The 22,814-nt window shown below is 30.2% G+C and overlaps 1 protein-coding gene across 5 annotated transcripts in view; it reads right to left on the reverse strand.

Moving 5' to 3' along the window:
- The window catches only part of LOC145322853 (uncharacterized), a 55,008-nt gene that overhangs the window by 22,462 nt on the left and 9,732 nt on the right, over positions 1 to 22,814 (reverse strand). For all 5 annotated transcript variants that reach the window (XM_080165176.1, XM_080165177.1, XM_080165175.1 and 2 more), the window contains 8 exons: positions 18,762 to 18,878; positions 18,136 to 18,278; positions 17,316 to 17,450; positions 11,581 to 11,653; positions 9,960 to 10,011; positions 9,080 to 9,160; positions 6,319 to 6,341; positions 5,769 to 5,854 (listed from right to left, as the gene is read on the reverse strand). In XM_080165176.1, coding sequence (XP_080021302.1) covers positions 5,769 to 5,854; positions 6,319 to 6,341; positions 9,080 to 9,160; positions 9,960 to 10,011; positions 11,581 to 11,653; positions 17,316 to 17,450; positions 18,136 to 18,278; positions 18,762 to 18,878 — 710 coding nt within the window. The remainder of the gene's footprint in view (positions 1 to 5,768; positions 5,855 to 6,318; positions 6,342 to 9,079; positions 9,161 to 9,959; positions 10,012 to 11,580; positions 11,654 to 17,315; positions 17,451 to 18,135; positions 18,279 to 18,761; positions 18,879 to 22,814) is intronic.

The raw sequence follows: 22,814 nt of genomic DNA on the forward strand, positions 1-22,814 counted from the left end.
AGAAAATAAAGTTACAATAGATGTAATATCTTTGCAAGAAGTCTGGACTATTTATGACCAAGATATATTTAAAATAGAAGATTATATCTTTATCTATAAGTGTAGAAAGAATAAAGGGGGCGGCGGGATAGCTTATTATATTCATAAAAATCTAAAATTCAAAATATTAAATGAATTGTCAACATTTGAAGAAGGCTTATTTGAGTCACTCACAATTCAACTTGAATATAACAAAGAAAAATTTATTTTGAGTAATGTCTACCGGCCTAATACTTCTATAATGGGATTTACTGAATCTCAACAAATGGATTTTTTTATTGATAATTTTTCTAACCTACAAAGTAAATTAATGTCTTTTAAATGTGCCTCTTACATTTTCACAGATTCTAATTTTGACATTTTAAAATATCATTGTCATGAAAAAACAAATGATTTCCTTGAAAATTGCATTGCAAATGGTTTTTTATCTTTGATAACGAGACCAACAAGAATTTCTAGGACATCAGCAACATGTATTGACCAAATTTTTACTAACGCAAAAGATAATAGTTTTCATTCAGGAATTTTATTAAATGATATATCTGATCATTTCCCAATTTTCACAATAACACCTTATTCATATAAAGCAAGTAAAGAATCTTGTATTTTTACAAGAAATATTAATGAAGAAAAAATTACTGGGTTTATCAATCTTTTAAGAAATGTTAATTGGGAAAATGTAACTAACAGTTTAGAACCTCAACATTGCTTTAATAAATTTTATGAGCTTTTTAATGAATTTTATGAACTTTCTTTTCCTTTACAAAAGATTAGAATTAATAAGAACATACATAAAATTGAAAAATTTATGACTGATGGTTTAATGAGATGTAGAGATAAAAAATTTGAATTGTCAACGTTAAGTATTAATGAACCAACTGCTGATAATATTAGGATGTATAATAGATATAGAAATGTCTATAATCGTGCAATAAAAACAGCTAAAAAATTGTATTATTGTAATGAGCTAAAAAAATGTAAATCTGACTTGAGGAAAACTTGGGATATTATTAGAGATGCAATCCGAAAAACAAAAGATAAAGCAACATGTATCAATGAACTGAAGTTTAATGATGCTATATATTTAGATAATGCAGAAATTTCTGAGAAATTGAATGAACACTTCACTTCTGTAGCAAGCAAGATATCATCTAAAATAAATCCTTCTAACATTGATCCGTGTAGCTATATACCTAATTATAATTCCAGTTTTAAAATGCATACAATAAACCCAAATATAGTCACAGATATTGTTAAAAAAATGGGAAATAAACAAAGCATGGACATTTTTGGCCTGTCAAATTCTTTTTTAAAGAAAATAATTTCTGTCATTGCCCTTCCTCTCTCTCATGTCATTAACCAAACTATTTTAACTGGAAAAATACCTTCTGAATTAAAAATTGCAAAAGTTATACCTATTTTTAAGTTAAAAGGGAATAATTCTAATGAAAAAGCTGATCCATCAAATTATAGGCCAATAAGTTTATTAGCTATTTTCTCAAAAGTTTTAGAAAAAGTCATTTATCAACAACTGTCGTGCTATTTGATTAGAAATAATATCATTTTTGAACATCAGTATGGATTTCAATCAAAAAAGTCTACAATACACCCTGTGATACACCTCTTAAATTATATAGCTGAAGCAAAAAACGATAATAAAACTGTAATTGGAGTCTTCTGTGATCTTGCAAAATGTTTTGATACAATTCCACACTCTATTTTAATTAAAAAGTTGTCAAAAATTGGCATTAATGGCGTTGAACTTGAATGGTTTAAAAATTATTTAAGTAATAGACAGCAATTTGTACATGTAAACAATACTGACTCAAGAAAGCTGAACATAGATAGAGGTGTCCCACAGGGCTCTATTTTAGGACCAATTCTATTTTTAATCTACATAAATGATCTTAAAAACTGTACTGATTTATTTACCCTATTATTTGCTGATGACAGTAATTTTTTAATTTCTGGTAAAAACTTTACAGAGATTAAACTGAAATTAAACAATGAACTTAAAAAGATATCCGATTGGTTTAGGAGTAATCAAATGAGCTTAAATCCTGATAAAACTAAAATCATGATATTTAATAAAAATGAAAATACTATTGATTGGAATGCTCTTAATATTAAGCTAAACTTTAACAATGAAAATGAGTTTGATCCTGAGAAAATAAAAATTTTAAATTATGTCAATTCAAGTAGCAATATTCCTGCAATTAAATTCCTAGGTGTATTTATAGATCCTTCTTTAAATTTTAAATATCATGTAGAACATTTACGTAAAAAGATTTCTAGTTCCTTATTTCTTATAAATAGAGCTAAACATATACTGAATTTAGATAGCAAAAAAATGCTTTTTCACTCACTTATAAATAGTCATTTACTTTACTGTTTACCTGCCTGGAGTTGTGGTCTTAAATCTACTATGGAACCATTAATTAAAATGCAAAAAAAGGCAATAAGAATTGTTTTTAGTAAGAAACACATCTCACACACAATGCCTTTATTTAAAAAAATGAATGTCCTTCCTTTACATGAATCAGCTAATTATTTGAAATTATTATTTATGTATGATTTTATAAACAGTAAGCTACCAAGTTCCTTTCAAGGTACATGGCTTCGCCGTAATCAATTACATACCAGAAATCTTAGAAACTCTAATATGTTTGATGTTAAAAAACCGAAGTTTAAATCTATTGAAAGATTTCCTAAGTATCATTTTCAAGAATTATGGAATAACCATTGTAATAATGATTTATTAACCCACAATCAATCAAGAAAAAAATTTATAAAAAATCTAAAAGAATCTTTGTTATCAAGCTTAACTTTAGTGTGTAACAACCCATTATGTCAAGAATGTAGATAAAATTGTATTTCTTTTCAATATTGTTTGAAATCTGATAAATCAATCAAAATCTATTTGTTGAAATGTTTTTTTAAAATTTCTATTATTGCAATAATGGTGTGAGACTTGTATGCCCTAATCAATCCTTCCTAATATCATTCTTTCCTCTCCAATATGATTTTATTTATTGCTTATTATCTTTTTTCTATTTATTTGTCTTATCTATATGGCCTGTATGAAAACAATGTGTGAATACACATTACTGCATACTTCCTAGTTTTTAGGAAACTGCCATTTGGGAAGAATTTTTTTTTATAAATTAACCATATCAATAAAATTTGACTGTATATATAAATGTATATAATATTCATTTAATTCATTTATTATTTTGTTGTTTTTTTTTCTATGTATGTACACCCAAGAATAATAAATCTAATCTAATCTAATCTAATGGATTAATTCAATAATAACATTTAAATAGGGATAAGAAAATGCAAGTTTTAGATATCTTAATGGTTAAAAGGAAACATATTAATCTACTGAACTTGAAGGTATGAAATAATACCGAATGATTATTCCTTATATAAAAGCAACAGGATGTGTGTCTGTTAGTCTGTGTTTCGGAGGATCTTGTTAACCTTGAACTTATATCCTTTACAGTGAAGTTTTTCATAGGTCCTGCTCGTCATAAAATGATAAAGTATAGGTATGTACTATCTGGTTCCAAAATGGTGGCAACCTTTTCGTCAGATAGCAAATTACATTCTGAACTTTTGTAGTAACTTGGTTGTGTTAATATTTCCGACGCTTTTTGCTGATATTCAAAGACCCAATTAAAATTTGGTACAGGGTTCCCAACCCGCATACATACATTTATTTAACCCTTTGCAAACCTCTCTTCTTTTTCTTTTAATGTGTCGCTACTACTGCATTTCCAGTTTGAAAGTAAAATTGTTCGAATTTATTTTACTAAGAACCATTTTTGAAGCCTGTAGAATCTTTTTTGTAAGTTTAATTATTAAAATAAGATACGTCTTTAGGAATCACTATATGCTTTATAAGACGTTTTTAGGGTTTCTTTTTCATTATATAATTTCTTATCAAGAAATAAGTAATTAAGGTCATGGACTAAACGATTAAACTATTTTTATTATATTCATATTGAAGCTTATTCTTAACTAAACCTGAAAAACGTCGATTTAAAGAGGTTATTATTCTATCCTATTATATAAAGTAGTAAGCTAAGCAATATGGTTCTCCTTTACAGTAAGCTTTTTTTTAGGTCCAGGGGTTGTTTTTCACTTTTTTTGGGGAGGGTAGATTCACCCTCCAAATAAAAGACGACACCCCCTAAATTAAAAGAAAAATTCTTTTTAAATCTTAAATTGAAAAAGGGGAAGGAGTTGACTTTTTCTCCTCCTACCATAAGTGCACCTAGAGGCTTCTAGGGGGGCGTATCTGCCAGTAGATTTATATTTCGTTAATTTTACAGCGAAAAATATGATTTTTGTATATCTGGAATAAGTTCAGATTTACAAAAAAATTTCTATTCTCTTTAAAAAAAAAGGGTTAAATGAAGGAAGGTTGAAAGTTTTGTTTTTGTGTGTCACAAAAATATAAGAAAGTGAGACGAATAACTTTAAAACTTTTCTTTCTTCTACAGTCTTCTAGATTTGAAAACAAAACATACCCTACAATCCTTATAATAAAGTTACATGATGTCTATCTGTATGCCTGTCTGTACCAAAGGATCTCGCTAATCGCTGAGCCGATCGAGTTCTCCTTACAGGGTAGCTTCTCATAGGTCCCAGGAAGGTTTATAACTATTATGGAGGAGGCTACCACCACCCCCCCAAGATAAATCACAAAAGAATCTAAACTTTTTTTTACCTAGAGACTTGAACGCAACATAAAAATGTTACGTATTATTTAATAAAAAAAAACATTTAAAGTGCCACTAGAGGCCTCTAGTCTTCATGTATAAAGCAGAAAATATTATTTTGCTAAGAATTTTTCATAATAAGGAATTTTCAATTTCAAAGAAGTCTTGGGAATGTTATTGGCAATTTTAAATTGGAAACTAAGCTATGGTCAATTGAGGGTTTTAGGATATTTTTATGTCCCTCCAACCCCTTTCGAAAACAGAGTCCCAAGATTTAAAGCAGCGATGTATATTAATTTTTTGCTTGAAAGAAAATATTTTTGCATAAAAGAGGCATAATGTTTGTTGTGTGTCGGTTTATTTGTATCAAAAGATCTCGCTTCTAACTCCTTCTAATTCTTATAGATCCCGGATAGGAAAGGTAATTAAAGATTAATAGCTTATTGAAAAAATTACCCCAGAATGTCTGTACGTTCATTTTAAACATGTTGATTTTTCGAACACAGTAAAAGTGTCTGACTGATTATGACGTAACAAAAAAAATTAGCCAATGAGAGGCCACTATAAATTTTACCATTGGTCAATAATGGCCTCTCATTGGCTAATTTTTTTTGTTACGTCGTAATCAGTCAGACACTTTTACTGTGTTCTGATTTTTCTACTTTTTTAACAACAAATTTTCATGGGATCTAGTTATCCGTTTCATCTGATTTTTGGTATATTGATTCCTGGGGCAACAAAGTACAATACTATAAGCGAAGTAACTCTATAATCAAGTCATAAAAATGTAAGTATGTCCATAAAAATTATCCTGTATCAAGCAGTTTTTCAACAAATTTACTTACAATTTTGCTTCTTCTTTTATACTTTTATATTATGATTATTCAGTTCTGACACTATACAAGTGTTAATGTCCGTTTGTCCTACAGTTTCAGTGCTTCGCTTTTATGGATGTTGTCATCCTTGTTTTAGCTATAAAGATATTAAAAAAATAAAGCTTACCTTATTTCTAGAGTATTAGTTTTTGAAAGAATATGTTTGACCTCGACAAGCTTGCCACATGATCGCTCTAATAAATCTCCATTTTCCTATAATATTTGGATTGAATATATGAATAGATGGATAATCAATAGAGATATAAATAGATAGCTCGACAGATAGACACCAATCAGTTTTATATAGAGAACAAAAGATAGATAGAAATGAAACTAGTAATATGGATATGTTTAAACGTTAACCAATTTGCTCTGACCGCTCTTTTAAATATCTATATAAATACATACATACATAGATAGGTGCAAAGATAAATAGATAGTAATAAAATATACAAATTAATGGGTAAATAGATAGATGAATAAATAGATAGTCAGTCAAATATATACCGATAGATAGTATGCGTGGATAGATAGATGTAAGGATGTATTAACATAATGATGACAAAGATAGATAGGTAGGTAGCAATATTGTAGGACGAATAGATATATAGTGTTGGACATAAAAACATACCAAAGCTAAAGAGTAGCTATGCTACAATTAAAAATATTAATCTTACTGTTATTTCAATACAATCTTCAGTCCTAAAAAGAAAAATACACATTATGTTTATCCTTGTAAGACTATGTCCAAGTCATTTTAGAGATATTTTGTGACATACTGACACTTAATTTTTTAGGGTGTCCCAGCCTCCAAGAAAATAGATTAAAATCACCACAAGATTAGTAGATATATATCCTCAAGAGTTGAGCCTATTTGATTCAGCGGTTACCGAGAACTTATTCGACAGACAGACATATATTTTATGTGTGTCTGTTCGTCCAGTTGAAGCAAAATGTCTCTGGACACCTAGAGGACAGAAATATCTTTTATCTTAAACTTAGGATATAACAAAACTCTGTCAAAGAGTAATACATAAATCATGCCAGAAGACAATCCCACCCCAAAAGGAATTATTAGTAGTGTAGAAGTGTGTTACAGGTTTTGTCATTAAATAATAAGTTGTAAAAAACAAAATTAACACGAGACAAGTTTATTTAGAGGTTAAGCTTTTTTTTTTTGGGGGGGGGGTATAGGGGGATTGTGCTATGTATAATACATTTGCGAACTGTATGGACAAAAATAGCAGTGTATTTTTAGAATTACACCTATCCAATTTCCAATAAAGACAGTTTCAACACAGAACAGGAACTGCTATTTAACAGAAGACTATATATTTTTATAGAAACGTTTACTATTACTAGTAAGGTGGCTTAAATACTAAATAGTTTTAATCAAAAGCCAAAAAATAGACTTTTGATGTTACTTTGTTGACTCCATAGGAACAAAGTTCAGTCCAATAGAAACGCCAACCAACCCTTTGACTGAAAGACATTTTTCATGCTAAATTAATTTAAACTTTAGAATATATTTCTCTGTCTTTTGGTATCTCAGAAAGAAAGAAATAAATCTTTTATAACCAACTCTGTCTGAGATTTTAGGAAGCGAAGCTTTACTATGATTTGTGAGCGTTGTTAAATGACGTATAGCTATGGGCATATAATTTGTGTATTTTCTAAAACAATATGTAAGTTTTTAAGTATATAAAGAATATTGAAAAATCATCGATATTTATATAATTAAAGCAAGGATTCATATATTTCAAATTCTTTGTCTACTTTTTTGAGTTTTGCTATGATAAATTTTATCATCCTTGTTAAGTAAAAATTGGCAATTTTTTCTTTCCTTTCACCAACTTTATTTGGAATGAGTTAGGAATTTTTTTTATAACTTTACTATGAGATGCTACCCTTTATGTATTGCTTGTTTTCAAGTCTGTTTTGCAGATGTGCAAAATTAACAATGTGTTACATACCAGAGAGGGAAGGGGCATTGGATTGTAAATTACAAAAATATATTTATCATACATTTTCCTCTTAATTTATCCCTATAATACCTTAAAATCTAAACCTTGATTTAGCAAGAACACCACAATTTATCTAACATTGTCCTATACCTATACCCTCATGGAACTTTGATTAACAGATCTAAAGTATAGAATTAGATGTATATACAGACAACTACCTCCCATCCTTTTTTAAAGATCTATTTCGATTGCTTCTAAATTATTTACTGTGTGTTCTGTGTTAATATAAGTGACACCATTGGTTGATTTGGTTGATTTTAATGACCCAATAGAAAGGTTGCACAAGGCGGTTGCGATGGGGAGATACAGTTATTTAACCCTTTCTCCCTCTAGTGTTATGCTCTTATCTTTGATTAAAAAACTCAATATTTCAATGATTAAACTTACTCAATAGTTCCATCCCTAATTCCCTGAATCACCTTGAAATCTAAACCTCAATTTATCAAGAATGAATCCCATTGAAACCAAGAGATTAGAAGTCAGGGAGTATGGAATAGGTCAATAGATGAAAAAAACCATCAACTGATTATGATTATATATGGAGATGATCTTTTCTGCTATAACAAGCGTGTGATGATGATATTAATAGTATGACTGTTTTAGTTTTATTTAGATGTATTTTTGTCATCAAAACTGTGAATTTGACAGCCTCATTGAATTTCATGGGTGTGAAAATGACAGTAAACCTGTGTTTATGACAGTTGCAAAGGTGTACTTTTGACAGTGGATAAAAAAATATTGCCAAAAATACGGCTAAAAACGAAATTGACAAAAATACACCCAATTTTTGTCAAAAACACTGTGGTTGTATTTTTGCTAGTGGTAAAAGTGGCAGCACCACTTTTAGTTCATATACAGACATACACAGATTTTGTCCGAATAAACTTAATTGACATACATTTAGATTAACTTTTATAAAGTAGTAAGCTTTTCTTGCTAGTCCATCACGATTTCGCTAACCACTAAGCCGAATGAGTTTTCCAATTTAGGGAAGCTTCACATATGTATTATGATATCTTAGTTTGAAATCGAAGGTTATGTAGTTTTAGGCTATTTTTCTTCCCCCCTTGTGGGGTGTATCTATGTTCTAATTGTATCCAGGCAACTTGCAACCCCCCTTGTAAACGCCCATGTATACAATAGAATGTTTAATGTGAAATGTTAAGCAAAATTATTTAAAATATTTTGTACAAAATTTAATTAAATTGTTGCTTTACATTTTATTGGACATCTTGAATTACAAAATATTATCATTCTATAAGCCAAAGTATTTAGACAATGTGTAATCGTTTGTCAATTGAGATCTTAGAAACGGCAATCTTTTAATTGACTGGGACTATAAGAAAGCATTACTGTTTTTCTAAATCATGAGAGTATTATCTGATTATATTGAAACTATACAGTGTGTATTTTTTCCTTAGAGAAATATCCAGCAGAGTCACATGTAACCGTTGACCTTCACCACCTGACAGAGTCCAGACACAAGGTCGACCTCCTAAAATATAATTAATATAATAACTAGAGTCACATGTAACCGTTGACCTTCCCCTCCTGACAGAGTCCAGGCACAAGGTCGACCTCCTAAAACATTATTATATTGAAATATCTAGCAGGATCCAATGTAACCGTTGACCTTCCACCTCCTTACAGAGTCCAGACACAAGGTCGACCTCCTATAGTATAATTATATTAAGATATCCAGCAGAGTTACATATAACCTTTGACCTTCCCCTCCTGACAGAGTCCAGACACAAGGTAGACCTACTATTGTATAATTATATTAAATGACTTTTGACCTTCCGACTCCTGACAGAGTCCAGACACAAGGTCGACCTCCTGTATTAAGTAACTATTATTATGGTTGTCGCGCATAGCTAAACTATGGAACATTTTTTATATATCAAGTAAGTCCCCTGCCAAAAAAAGTAGGATGTTTTTGTGATAGGTAAGGTATACCTAAATATTGTTTACCTACAGTAATTTTGAAACCTAGAAAGCATGGTACTAACTTAGACCTTGACCTTACCTTTTTTTCACATTAGGTATTAGGTAAACCTAAACTTATAAGATAAATTCACTGAGTGAAAAACCCTTTGATACTTCTTAGTTATTTATTGAAATATATTTTGGTGAACATGGCACCCTCTTCAGTCTTGTAGTTTAGCTAGATGTTAAATGTAAATACCATAATATTATTTTTGGCACTCTAACGAAGCAAGGTAACAACTAAAACTTTAACCTAGACATATCCAACTCCTAAATATGTATTAGATCTGCCTGAAATAAAATCTTACCTAGATAGTATTTTGGATACCCAGGAGAAGCGATATACCCAGTATTCTCCGCCTAAAATAAATCATAATTAGCATTCATTTTTACATATGAATTATGTAAACCCTTAAATTTTCTCCGTTGGCACTGTATTACAGTTAACTGTTCTTAGAATGATTGCTGAAACAGCTCTGATTATAATCCAGTAATTCGATAAAGCATTTTGAATTTGATTTAACAAAAATGCATAAAAGTAGAAACATTATTTAATTTGAAGCAATGAACACAGTAATAGTGTCTGACTGATTATGACGCAACAAAAAAATTTAGCCAATGAGAGGCCACTATAAATTTTACCATTGGTCAATAACGGCCTCTCATTGACTAATTTTTTTTTGTTACGTCATAATCAGTCAGACACTATTACTGTGTTCTGAAGCAATTTCAAAAAGATATAAGCTGATAAATTGTCATTTGAAAAAAATCGATTGATATTAAAGGAATATATTTACTAAGCATAATAATATAGTTACTAAGTATTATCAATGCGTCCACACTTTTTTCTTATAAAATAGTCATATTAAAAATATTTCTTTTATATTCTTTTATGTTGTTTATTATGTAAACAAGGATGACAACATCCATAAGTAGCGAAGCACAAAAATTATGTATAAGAATTTAAAGATTAGTTATCAAAAACATGTATATTGGGGAAAAATCACGAAACCTTTTCAACATTTGTTTTTAATTTTTTAATACTTATTTATCAGTACTATGACTAACAGACTGACGGTCAAAGTAAATTACATAATGGATGCTCAAACTAACGGGAAATTTAATTTTGATATTTTTAACTAAAAAAATTTTGAAATCGGACCATAAACACCAAAGATATGAGAAAAAATTTATAAATAGCCAAAAACCTGCAAACAGGCAGTCTGATCGCCATTGATGTTTTCTTGAAAAGACAGGAAATTTAATTTTGATATCTATAACTGAAAAATTTTTGGAAATTGGACCATGAACACCAAAGGTATGGATAAAAATGTGAAAAATACAAAAATAGCCTAAAACCTGCTTAAAGACAGTCTGACCGTCATTGTTGGTTTTTGAAATGACAGGAAATTTTATTTTGATATCTAAAACTGAAAAATTTTTGGAAATTGGACCATAAACACAAAAGATATGGAGAAAAATGTGAAAAATACAAAAAATAGCCTAAAACATGTTAAAAAGCGGTCCGACCGCCATTGATGTTTAATAGCTAATTGGGCTCCTTAATAATAGGAATGTTGTCAAAAAATTTCAGCCTTTTATCTTTTATAGGAGCCGAGAAAATCACGTTTCCCCAAAACTAAGACAGACGGACATATCAAGTTATAGAGTAGCTTCGCTACTAAAAAAGGAGGTACAGATCAGAAAGAAAGGAGACAGTGAGCTGTTTATTGCACATGTCAACAAAGTTTCTTATTCGTTGGCTTAACAATTTTGGAGACTTTCAAAGAATTTTGAATGGTAATCTACAGAAGAGAAAATTTGGTTATCATCACTGGGGATAATCTACTATTATTACCTTATCCCTTTAAATTCCTGAATACAAACATACCCAATTATAGAGTAACTGGGCTCCTAATAATAGCTCACCTTTACATCTCCTCCGCAGTAAGAATAGATATTTTTAGCACATGTATACTGAACCTCCAGACGTCCACTTGAACTAAAATAGGATTTATCATTTAAAGGTAGATACTTTTTTGACCGGATAACGGATGTTCGGCTGATTTTGGATGCTGGATTATAGGATATCTGGCATTAGAATTCAGCCAGATATCCTGTATCCGTATGGTTTCTTTATCCGGTATCTGGCCGGATATTGCAAATGGCCGGATATCCGTCCCAACCTTAAAGCAAAACGTTAAATAGAAAATTTGAAAATGCATCTGGTTTTTGGAGTTTGATTAATAATTAGGTAATGTATGTGATATTTTGTTAATAAATATACATAATAAAAACGTATAAGGTTACTGAACTTCTAGACGTCCACTTGAACTAAAATATAATTTGTAATTAATAAACATTATCATTTATAGCTCGTAAATAGAACATTCAAAAATGCATCTGCTTTTTTCAAGTATTAAATTTAATTCAAATGATTAAACAGGAAAGAAGGGGATATTAAATTGGCAACTGGACAAAGTGTTTCAAAAATCAGCCACGTGACGTCATAAAAATGAGGGATTGTCCTTCTCTATTTTAGGGGTTTTCTTTCCCACTTTCCCACTTTTCCTCTCATCTCACTCATTTTTATGACGTCACATGGCTGATTTTTGAGACACAGTTACGATTGAATTATACTTGTGTCCAAAGTTTTGTAAACTCGTTCTTCCATTCGATTTTGTTGAGCATTTAGGTACTTTTATTAAATCTTGGTTGAGTGGTTCAAAATAGTGTACAAAATATCCTACCAATAATTATACTCTATAGAATGGGTAATTTTATTTCTCGTATTCATTCGAATCCGGTGGATAGGAACCGGTTCTCATCCATACGAAAAAACTATGTCTAGCATCGTATTATATCCAGCTTTATACGAATATAAAAATGTACAATCATAAGATTAATACCATTTTTTTTACATTGTACATTCTATATCCGCGGAAAGCTGTTTATAATACGATTCCAGAAACAACTATTATCATCATCAGAAATTGTGTCTTATCCCTTGAAATCCCTGGCGTGTCTTGGCCTTATGAAAATAAACTTTAGAGCCTTTTTTTCTGTTGTTGAGTTTTTATGTAAAATTTATTCAAAAAGTTTTTGTGGTGGCAAAGGTCAATTCTCAAAACAGCAAAAAAAAACATAAAATATATAGTTGGGAAGTCTTATTTCAGTGAATCATACTAAAGACATTTAAAATTGTATCAACTACTTATGCTGTGTTGCAGGAGCCATACAATGGAATGCATATTCACAGGTACAAAATATCACAGAGCCCAATAATGACTTTCTTAAAAGGTTAGGCCATCAAAAAGGTGCTATGTAAGTAACAGCCTCCAAAAAGCAGCTGAAATAGGGAATAATTTTCTTAAATCAATTTAGTTCTTGGTTTTATCTATAACTAGGTTTTTATTTATTAACTTATAGGATTCGCCACTAGTTTAAACAAGAGGAAAAAATGCTAAAATTTAATTAAAAAAATTCTACGTAATATTGAAACACCTCTAGCGACCACTTTTGTAAAACTTTAGCCTCTGTGATGTCTCTTGAGAAAATAATAAAAACATCAGGTTGACAACATCCATATGAGAGAAAAAAAAACATTTAAAAAGTGAAATTACTGAAAAAATGTAAATATGTTGAAATTCTAAAGATGAACCTAGTAAACGAGTCTGACTCTGATTATGACGTAAAAAAATAGCCAATGAGAAGCCAGTATACACTGTAATTGACCAATGGTAAAATTTTTAGTAGCCTCTCTTTGGCAATTTTTTTTTACGTCATAATCAGAGTCAGACACTTTTACTAGGTTCTTTAAAGATATAATATGTTTTTCTCACATATTAAAAGTAACAAAACTTGAGAAAACTAAAAAAAGAACTATTATTTTACATTTATCTTTTTGAAACAAAAATCTTTCCCTCCTTTCCACTGTTAGCCCTTTTCTATCAAAATATCTTATACTCTTAATATGCAGGGCTCTAGACCAATATGGCTTTTCTTTAACCCTATCTTTACCTAGCCTAAAAGAATATCTCATAGAGGATTCTCACTATTAGTTCCATTTGCAAAAAAAGAACATTCTCAGCAGGGGCTGCTATTCAGCCAATTAATTCCATTTGAAAATGCCGAAAATTAAATATTTTGTTGGAGTAAAACTTGTTTTTTGGTATAAATGAATTTACAATTGTTTGTCAGAATCACATTCCCTTTTCCCTGATTCTCAGAAATTACCCATGCTGTAATTAGAACAATTGGTGGAGAAGATTAGACACTGCTAGTTTGCAAAACCTTGATGAAGGTCCCAAAAGTTTTAAAGCCTACGAATAAGAGATCAAGTTTATATAACTTAAGTTGAGGTCTAATGTCCCTTCTCTCCCTGAAATATATTGCCATTCTTTGTAATATAGACTTTTCCGTATAAAAGTAAATTCGTTATTAAATAATAAAATGTAGGTTATTGCATTGAAATGGGGGCTAGGTATTGTTTTTATTTTCTTTCATTGTCACCATTTGCATTTTATTGCTGGCAACATGAAACCAATTTTTACTTTATTGAACCATAATTTCTCAGTAAAGATTTGCCTATTAACGATGAATTCTCAATGATGATAAACAAAATTATCCTTTAAAAAAACATTATTAGTGAAAAAGTTTAAATATTGACAGTTTAAACCAACCAAACAAAAATTATTAAAATAATAAAGACAGCGAATGAGTGTAATTTTTTTATCATAATTTGGGTACCAATTTAATTTCTACCCAATGACCACATTTCTCGATAGGAATATGATTCTTTATGGTAAAAATTGTATTCTTTTACATTGACAGAGAAAGGCTATACAAGTAAACGTTGCTAGCAATCTCGTATCAATACTTGGTTTCGTGCTCCAAACTATTTTATTGTTGACAAAGTAAGGTGTTGTGCACAGCTTCGTAGAAATTTGATCCTGTAAATGAAATGGGTGGCAATACTGTTGGTGTTCAACCATATTTGCTAAAGTTTCATCTATAATATAAAGTAGCTTGATGTTTGTTCGTCCGTCTGTCTATCTGTCTATCTCTTAAGATCTCAGTAACCACTGAACCGATTGGATTCTACTCTTCAGGGAATATACCTACTGGTCCTGTGGTGGATTTAGGCTATTTTTTTGGGGCGTGGGAGACCCCAACCTTTCACAAAACTAGAAATTCCCCCCCACCATTTTTTAGGCAGTTAATCTAAAATTAGTTGTTGCAGTACCAGAGGTTCATATTTTTTTATTTTTAAATTACCTCTTGGGGCAAAGCCCATAGAGGCTAGGGGCGAAACCGCTAGTAACTTTATAAAACAGGATAAGTTGATATACAAAAACTTTTGCTTATAGTTTTTAGCTAATAAAAGGAAAATTTTATGAAATAAACTAAGATTTAACCATTTTACATTAAAAGAAAAGAACACATTTCAATTACTTGAGAATAGTCTCACGAAAAATCTTTAACAATCAATCATTATAGATACTTAGCTGTCAAATAGTAAAATAAAGTTGCTATACTTGTAAAATTTAAAAATTTATCTGATGTTATGAAAAGCTTGATACTAAGTACTGGATAAACATGTCTAAAATATGTTAGACTGGGATTATAGTTAATCTATAACACAAAGTACTTGAATGCCTGTCTGTCTGTCTGTCTGTCTGTCTGAAGTTTGGATAAACATGTCAAATGAGGGTTAGAGTAAATATTTTAATAAAACAATTTCAAAATTGTTTATTCTTTTTTATACAATCTTTCAAATTATTATTTTATTCTCTCATTTTCGCGCTTTTCTATTTCTTTCTTTTCTCTCTCCACCCCTCTCTATTTCTCTCTTTCTATCTCTCTCTCTCTCTCTCTCTCTCTCTCTCTCTCTCTCTCTCTCTCTCTCTTTCCTTTCCCTCTATTTAACTATCTTCAGGTATCTTAAGGGATAAGAAAATGGACAAAAAGTCGGTGTAATCCTTTAATGATTTAACAATTTTACCCCTTCTGTAATTATTGGTTGAAAAGTTTAAAACAGCTAGTTTGAAGCAATTAATCAGGATTTAATAGAAGTACCCAAAGTTTTTAAACCAACGAATGAAAGAATATGCTTATAAAACATTGTATACCAGTATAATTTAGAGTCCAATATCCCCTCCCTCCCATATGATTTAAATTGAAAGCTCTTGAATAAATTGTTGAAACAAATAAAAGAATTTCTAAGAAGTTAGTTTCTATACTTCTCAATGAAAATTGAAATTTTCAGAATTTATCAAAATATCTTTTTTTTCTTACTTTTTAAAATTAAGATTCAATATGTCAGTAAAAGTGATCTCTGAAAGTCTTATGATAAAAAACAGCTGTTATGTATGTTGTCATTCTTGTTATCCCCGACAATATGAGAAAGACAAACCCTAAAACGGAAACTGATCTTTACACAGGGAAAAAAGCGAAGAAAAACAAACAAACAAAGTAATACTCGAGGATAGAGATAATTTTAAGGATATTTCATTTGATGATTAATTAATTTCTATCGATGAACTTTTGATTTAAGGTAATTAGTTGTTTCAGAGTCATGGAATTTTAGTTTAATTTAATTTGTTAATTTATTTTGCCATCAGAGGGGGGGGGGGGCCCTAAGCAGTGAAATACACAGGTAGCTACAATTTTATAAAGTTCTTTTATTCATTGGCTTAAAAACGTGGGAAAATTTATTTATCTTGCTAGGTACATAATAGCAGTTTTAGTTTCCATCAATATTTTTTTATAATTGAGGGCACACAGCAATCGTATATTGACCTATCCCTAAAATCCATGCATTTAACTTTTATAATTAAAATTGTTGAATATCTATCATTGTATGTGTTAATATTGTGAATATGTTCTTTTAAGCCTTAATTTAAATGTTAATCTCAGGCCAATAAGAGATAAATTGTATTTCTAGATTTTGCATAAATTACCTATACATACAATTCTTAAAGATATATATATTTTATCTTCATAGTATAGAATCATATTAAAGGCAATTTCCAACAAATATTAAAATAGAAATCATAAAATGAGTACCAGTTGTGTTAGCCCAAGCCTTCGGCCCCACTGAGCTAAGAAAGCTAATCTTAATCTTTTAATTTTAAGATCTTCGGAAATCTGTCTATAATGCGATAATAACTATCAAATAACAATTTATATCTTTTGATAACATGTTTATATAGACATTTTACAAAAAAAATTATCAATATATGTTAAGATATTTTGATTAAGCCTTAACCCCTTACAGTCGGGCCCCTTGCCGCACCTTAATCAGTTCCTATTAGAGCTAGAGGGCTAATTTTTTTTTTTGCAAGTCCCCTGTGTTATGATGAATTTCCGACCTTAAGTAAGTCAAGGTCAATTTTCGCTTCCTTCACCCTTTTATTTAACAAACCTTTGTTTTTAGGTCCTTTTTTACTTATAAATTTCAAACGGCTGTAATTTTTTTTATTTTTGAAGCTAGAATAAAATTATCAAAATATAATTTCAGCGGCCGCAGCTGTATTTGGCAGCTGCCAGCCGCCGCAGTCGGCGGTCGGCGGGAAAACGGTGGCGGATCTGTAGGAAATTTTAATACATCATGTAGACATGTAAGAAAAGCTTAAGTTTAATACTAATATACTAATATTTACCTGATATCTGGAAGATGGTTGGCCACCTGGAACCTGCAGCTCTGACGCTTGTATCCAGCACACTCAGTGACCAGAGAGTCCCAGATCTCAATGTCTGTGTCAGGGTCTTCCCCACTAGCTCCAACATTATCTAACCTAAATTTTTTTTTACTTTTTAAATTTTAAACCAGTTTGGGACACTGTCTGTCTGTAAACTGTAACTGAATCATTGAAAGTATAGTAAACTAGAGAGAGTAGGGACAATAGGCTGTTTTATTACACTAGTCCCAAAAGTTTTTGAATACTGTTTTCTTATTCGTTGGCTTGACAACTTTGGGGATTGATTGGTTGGTTTCTTAAGTTCAGTTTCCAAACTATCCGACCACTAATTGTAATATACAGAATAAGTAATTTTGTGTATTAGCATTGGGATGTACATCAATTTATCGGCCATTGTCTTATTTCTTTAGATCCCTGATAGTAGTCACATTGCCAAAAACTTAATAACTGGCATACATTTGATTTTTTTATCGAGATACACTTTAAAGAATGTTTTCATTATAGATAAAGCTTAGGATCATGGAAAGAAAACTAAGTTGCGGGTTTCGTCGTGTTTTCACAGTAGCTTTTCTCTTATTTCTAGCTCTGTGGGGCGCTCTAGCCCTGCGGGGCATACTTTCTTACCATGCGGAGCAATCATTAACATTTACTAAACCTAACCTAACCTAAATTAACCTTTCAAAATCTACTGTAGAAATACGATGAAACCCACAACTTAGTTTTCTTTCCATGACCCAAAGTTTAATTTTAATTCAGTATTAAGGTGGTTATAGTCATCTACCTTTGATTTGTGAGGGCACTTGCAGTAGTGTTCTCTATTTGGTACAATTTTCCTCCGCTACTGAAATTGGCGCTAGCTATGCTGATTAAAGGTTGAAAGTAGGGGAGCAGATCATCTCTCGCATTCTCCACTCTCTCTCTTTCCTAAAAATATTTGTAAATTAACAAATGAACTAAAAAGCTTAAAAAACCAATAGTAATAGCATTGTGACAATATTCACATTATCAGATTTCATCTAGAAGTTTCAACTGTAGATAGTACAGTTACAGATATGTGTATGTATGTCTGTCTGAATGCAAATACTTTTTTGGGTATTGGTATGATGAAGTTTTAGATTGATAACTAAGTTTTCCATATAATGAAATATAGAAAAATGTATGAAAATTAAAGACTATCGAAAATGTTTGTAAAATATCCTTTAAATCTATTTTTATTATGAAATTAAGTTTTATATTAAAATGTAAAGAAAAAGAAAGCAAACAATTTGTAATTGTAAAAAAAAGTAAAATTCATATTTTGTTTGTGAGTTAACCTTGTAAAGAATATTTCATATATATTAATTGATTGATAGAAAAAAAATATTAAATAAAAATGTATATTGCCTCTTTGAGTCTTTATAGGTATACCTGCTTTTGTTGTTGTCTTGCTACCGAGTCTCTTGCAAGACTTTCTGCAAATTCTTGCAGTTTTTTCTGCTGATTTTGTTGATGCTGGCGACTTGGCACAAATTTACTTGAGCTCTCCTAGATAGATAGATAGATGGAAAGATTAATAGATAGATTCATAGACACATAGGTATATAGATAAATAGTTAGATATTTTTTTCTGCTGATTTCGATGATGCCAGCGAATTGGTACAAATTTACTTGAGCTCTCCTATATAGATAGATAGATAAAAAGATAGATGTATATTTTATATTTCTGTTTGTTATGTTACTGCATGCACAAATTTTATTGGCTATCTAGAAAGGTAGATAAAAATGTTCTTTTTCATGATCTTTAAAGATACAATTATATAAAAATAATAAAATGCAGTAAAAACAAGTAAATAAATATCTCTACTTTTTTTCAAAGTGCAAATTCTGAATTTGTCTGAAGTATAATTGGGCCAAATTTCCAACTCTTGTCTAAGTGCAAAATGGATGGAATAAAAGAATGAATGATAACAAAAGGCGTGCGAAGTTGGATGGGGTAAGTCTTTGACTTTCAAAATAAGAATTGGAGATTAATAGATATTTTTCGCATCGTATAAGAGACAGCTTTCCGCGGATATTAGAATGAAAAATCATGATATTTAAACTAGTTTTAATAGCCCTGACCATTAATTTTAGTATCAGTAGAAAAATATCTGTTATACGGTACTACACATGATTTTTTAGTATGGATAAAAACCGGTTTTAATCCTGCGGATTTTAAACGGTTTCGAAGCTATGCTCGAAAAGTCATCACAGAAGGATTTTTTGACATGTATATCATATAAAAAAACTTTCCTGCTAAACTTAAAACTTTATCGAATCCATATGAATTAGAGCACTATAGGCATTCAGGGATCTAAGTGATAAGACAATGGCCTATAAATAAATTGATGTACATTCCCAATTATGATACACATAATTATCCATTCTGTAGATTACAATTAGTGGTTGAAGCGTTTTGAAACCAATCATTCAAGATTCTATAAAAATCCCCAATTTCTTAAGCCAACTAATTAGAAAGCTTTGGGGACTAGTGTATAAACAGCCCAATGTCTCCTCCCACCCTGAAAGGCATCACTAGAATTTAAGGAAATGTGTAGATATTTTATCAGAGTATCTCAAGTGCAAAACTTGAGATTGCATAAATTTTGACCAATTTGTCATAGAAATGCAGAAAATGTTTCCACAAGGAATTATTCCTCTCACAAAATTGGGATAAAATAAATTGATAATATTTTCTATTCTGGATACTTCAAAACAGGAAGGGATAGATTATTGGACTGTAAATTATACTGGTTCCCAATATTTAACAAATATAAACGTTCTATCATTTTTAGTAACGTTTAATTAAAGCTTTGCTGCCCAAACTTTTCCGCCAATAATTAAGACTGCAAAAGGAGCATTTATTATTATCTTTATTGGGTATGTAAATCAATTATCGTCCATTGTCTTATCCCTTAAGATTCCATTTTAAAGGAAGGGACTAAAAAAAGATATTTTAAAAATATATAAATAAATTAAAATACAGTCAAATATCTCAATTTTTAAATAGAAGATTGACAGAAATTAATAATGCTATATTTTTAGATATAAAGATATATATATACTCATAAAAAGAGCAAATTTGCAACAAAAAACAAGCAAAATATTTTTTGCAAAAATCCTTGATAAATTTTTATTTTTCATATGATCTTGCAAAGAAAGGGATATTGAATCTGAGAAAACAAATTAATCTTCCGGTTCAAGAATAATGAAGGGGAGATAGAGTAAGCCTTAGAATAGCACATATGTAGATAAACAGCAAAACGGGAAGCTATAGTGCCTATAAAAAATTATGTCATCCTGGCCTACAATTGGTCAATAAAATGTGTACTTACTTGCCATTGGTAATTAAGTTTGTATATTGGCCTATCATTGGTCATTTGTAATGTATGACGTCATTTTTGGAAGATCGGACGTACAAACTGATATAAGGAAAAACTCTGCTGCTAAAAGACAATACTTTTTATTCTTTTCCAGTAGTAAAATGCAGTTTTTTAGTACGGGGATAATAAAAGGTGTTATCACAATATACACAATTTTATAAAAATTTTCTAAATTGTTATAAAATTTATAAAAAAAGTTTAAAAGATGGTCATTTTATTCGCGTAATTCTGTAAAGTTTGGTGTTCGGTTGTAGTTAAATGCTTTTATTAAGTCAAACTGTTCTTAGTTATGCGTTTTGTCATTCTTAAGAACCATTTGACCTAATAAGCGCAGTTGACTGGAAGCCTGCACCCTACTTTTCGGAATATTGCTAAAAATACCTCCCTTTTAAAAACTTTCTAATGTCATTCTTAAAAGGCCAAATCGGATAATTTTTTTTCATTATGTATCACATATTACTCAAAATATTTTCTGTTTTTCCGAAGTATCCTTGTAAACTATAAGAGAACTTTTTTACAACATAAGAAAAGTGCAATACTTTTTCATATAAAGGAGGGAAAAAATAGAATATTCTATGGAGGCCTTTAGCTTAGTTAATTTTCTAATTATTTTAAAATCTCAGTAGTCTTAAAAGGGAAGATTTACTATAACTAGGCTCGGTTCGTCCGTATCTGATAGCTTTAATCGCTACCAAAGAAATCAAAGTACAATACTATAAGCGAAGCATCTAAGTAAAGCAGTCTTTAAATGTTAGTATGCCTTAAATAGTATCCTGAATTTAAAAGCAGTTTTGCAACAATCTATCTATAATTTTGTTTAGACGTATTCAGTAACAAGTGTAAATGTTCGTTTGTCTTACCGACTGAATTGCACAGCAATTCATAGGAAATTCATTAAACAATAGGCAATTAAAAAGTTTAGTATCCCTGGTTTGAATAGTTACAATTTTATTTGGCAGAATTGTTTTTCTTTGCTTTTCCTACACATTTGAAAATTCATTCTATCAAACCGAGATATAAACAGAACGATAGACAAACGAACATTGTTTGTTTTTGTAAGTGTGTTATTTGTTGTTTATTTTTAAGTACTTTTTAAAACTTTAATTGAACTTTGTTTCTAACTTAAAATTTACTTAAATTTTAGAAAATAGGGATAAATAAATGATTAATAAGCAATAAAAATTTTGTTAGCTTTAATAGCTAGCTTTCCTATACTGAACATAATTGCACTTGTTTTAGGTCTAAATTTAAAGGGGTGGGTAAAATCCAATATTTCCTCATTGGGCCGTTATTAATATTCATCCAACATTTTAAAGTTTACTATATAACTTTACCTCTAGTTAGGTTTCTTTTTTTCTTCAGCATAAAGTAGTTAGTTTTTTTATCTAAATCTTAGGATTTATTTAAGTACTGAACCGATTGAGTTCTCCATTTTAGGAAAGCTTCACACGGGATGTTTTAAGGCCATTCTAATTTTAGATTTAGGTCAATGGATGGTTTTATACTATTTTTTCAATCTATAAATACAGAGCCCCAAGATTCTAGGGGCAAAGCCAATTGTAACTCAACTAAATATAGAATGGGGTGAAGTTTAATTAAGTTAGGGGTTGTAAACTGTCGCAAAAATGTAATTTGCCGCGGGATGCATCTTTTTACATAAGTTTGCACATTTAAGTTTGAATGTGCCATAAAATACCAAAAGTACCCAAAGTTTTATAAACTTTTCAACCAATGATATTAATCTATAAAAAGGGGTATTTTAAAATCATTGGAGATGCAAATAATTTATTATAACTGACTTAATTAAAGATGATTAAAGTCCCTCCACAGATTATGACGTGATACGATAGAATAGCCAATGAGAGGACAGCATAAATTTTACAATTGGTCAATTACAGTGTATACTGGCCTCCCATTGGCTATTATATCGTATGCCGTTATAATCGGTGGAGAGACTTTAATCATCTTCGTCTCAATTTTAATTAATTTGATAAAATGTGGAATTGATAATACACCTTAAGTTTGTGTTTGTATAGGAGTGCAATTTAGAGAATATATC

This window comes from Acartia tonsa, chromosome 6, assembly GCF_053477335.1.
Source record: "Acartia tonsa isolate MP-2025a chromosome 6, ASM5347733v1, whole genome shotgun sequence".
Classification (NCBI taxonomy): domain Eukaryota; kingdom Metazoa; phylum Arthropoda; class Copepoda; order Calanoida; family Acartiidae; genus Acartia; species Acartia tonsa.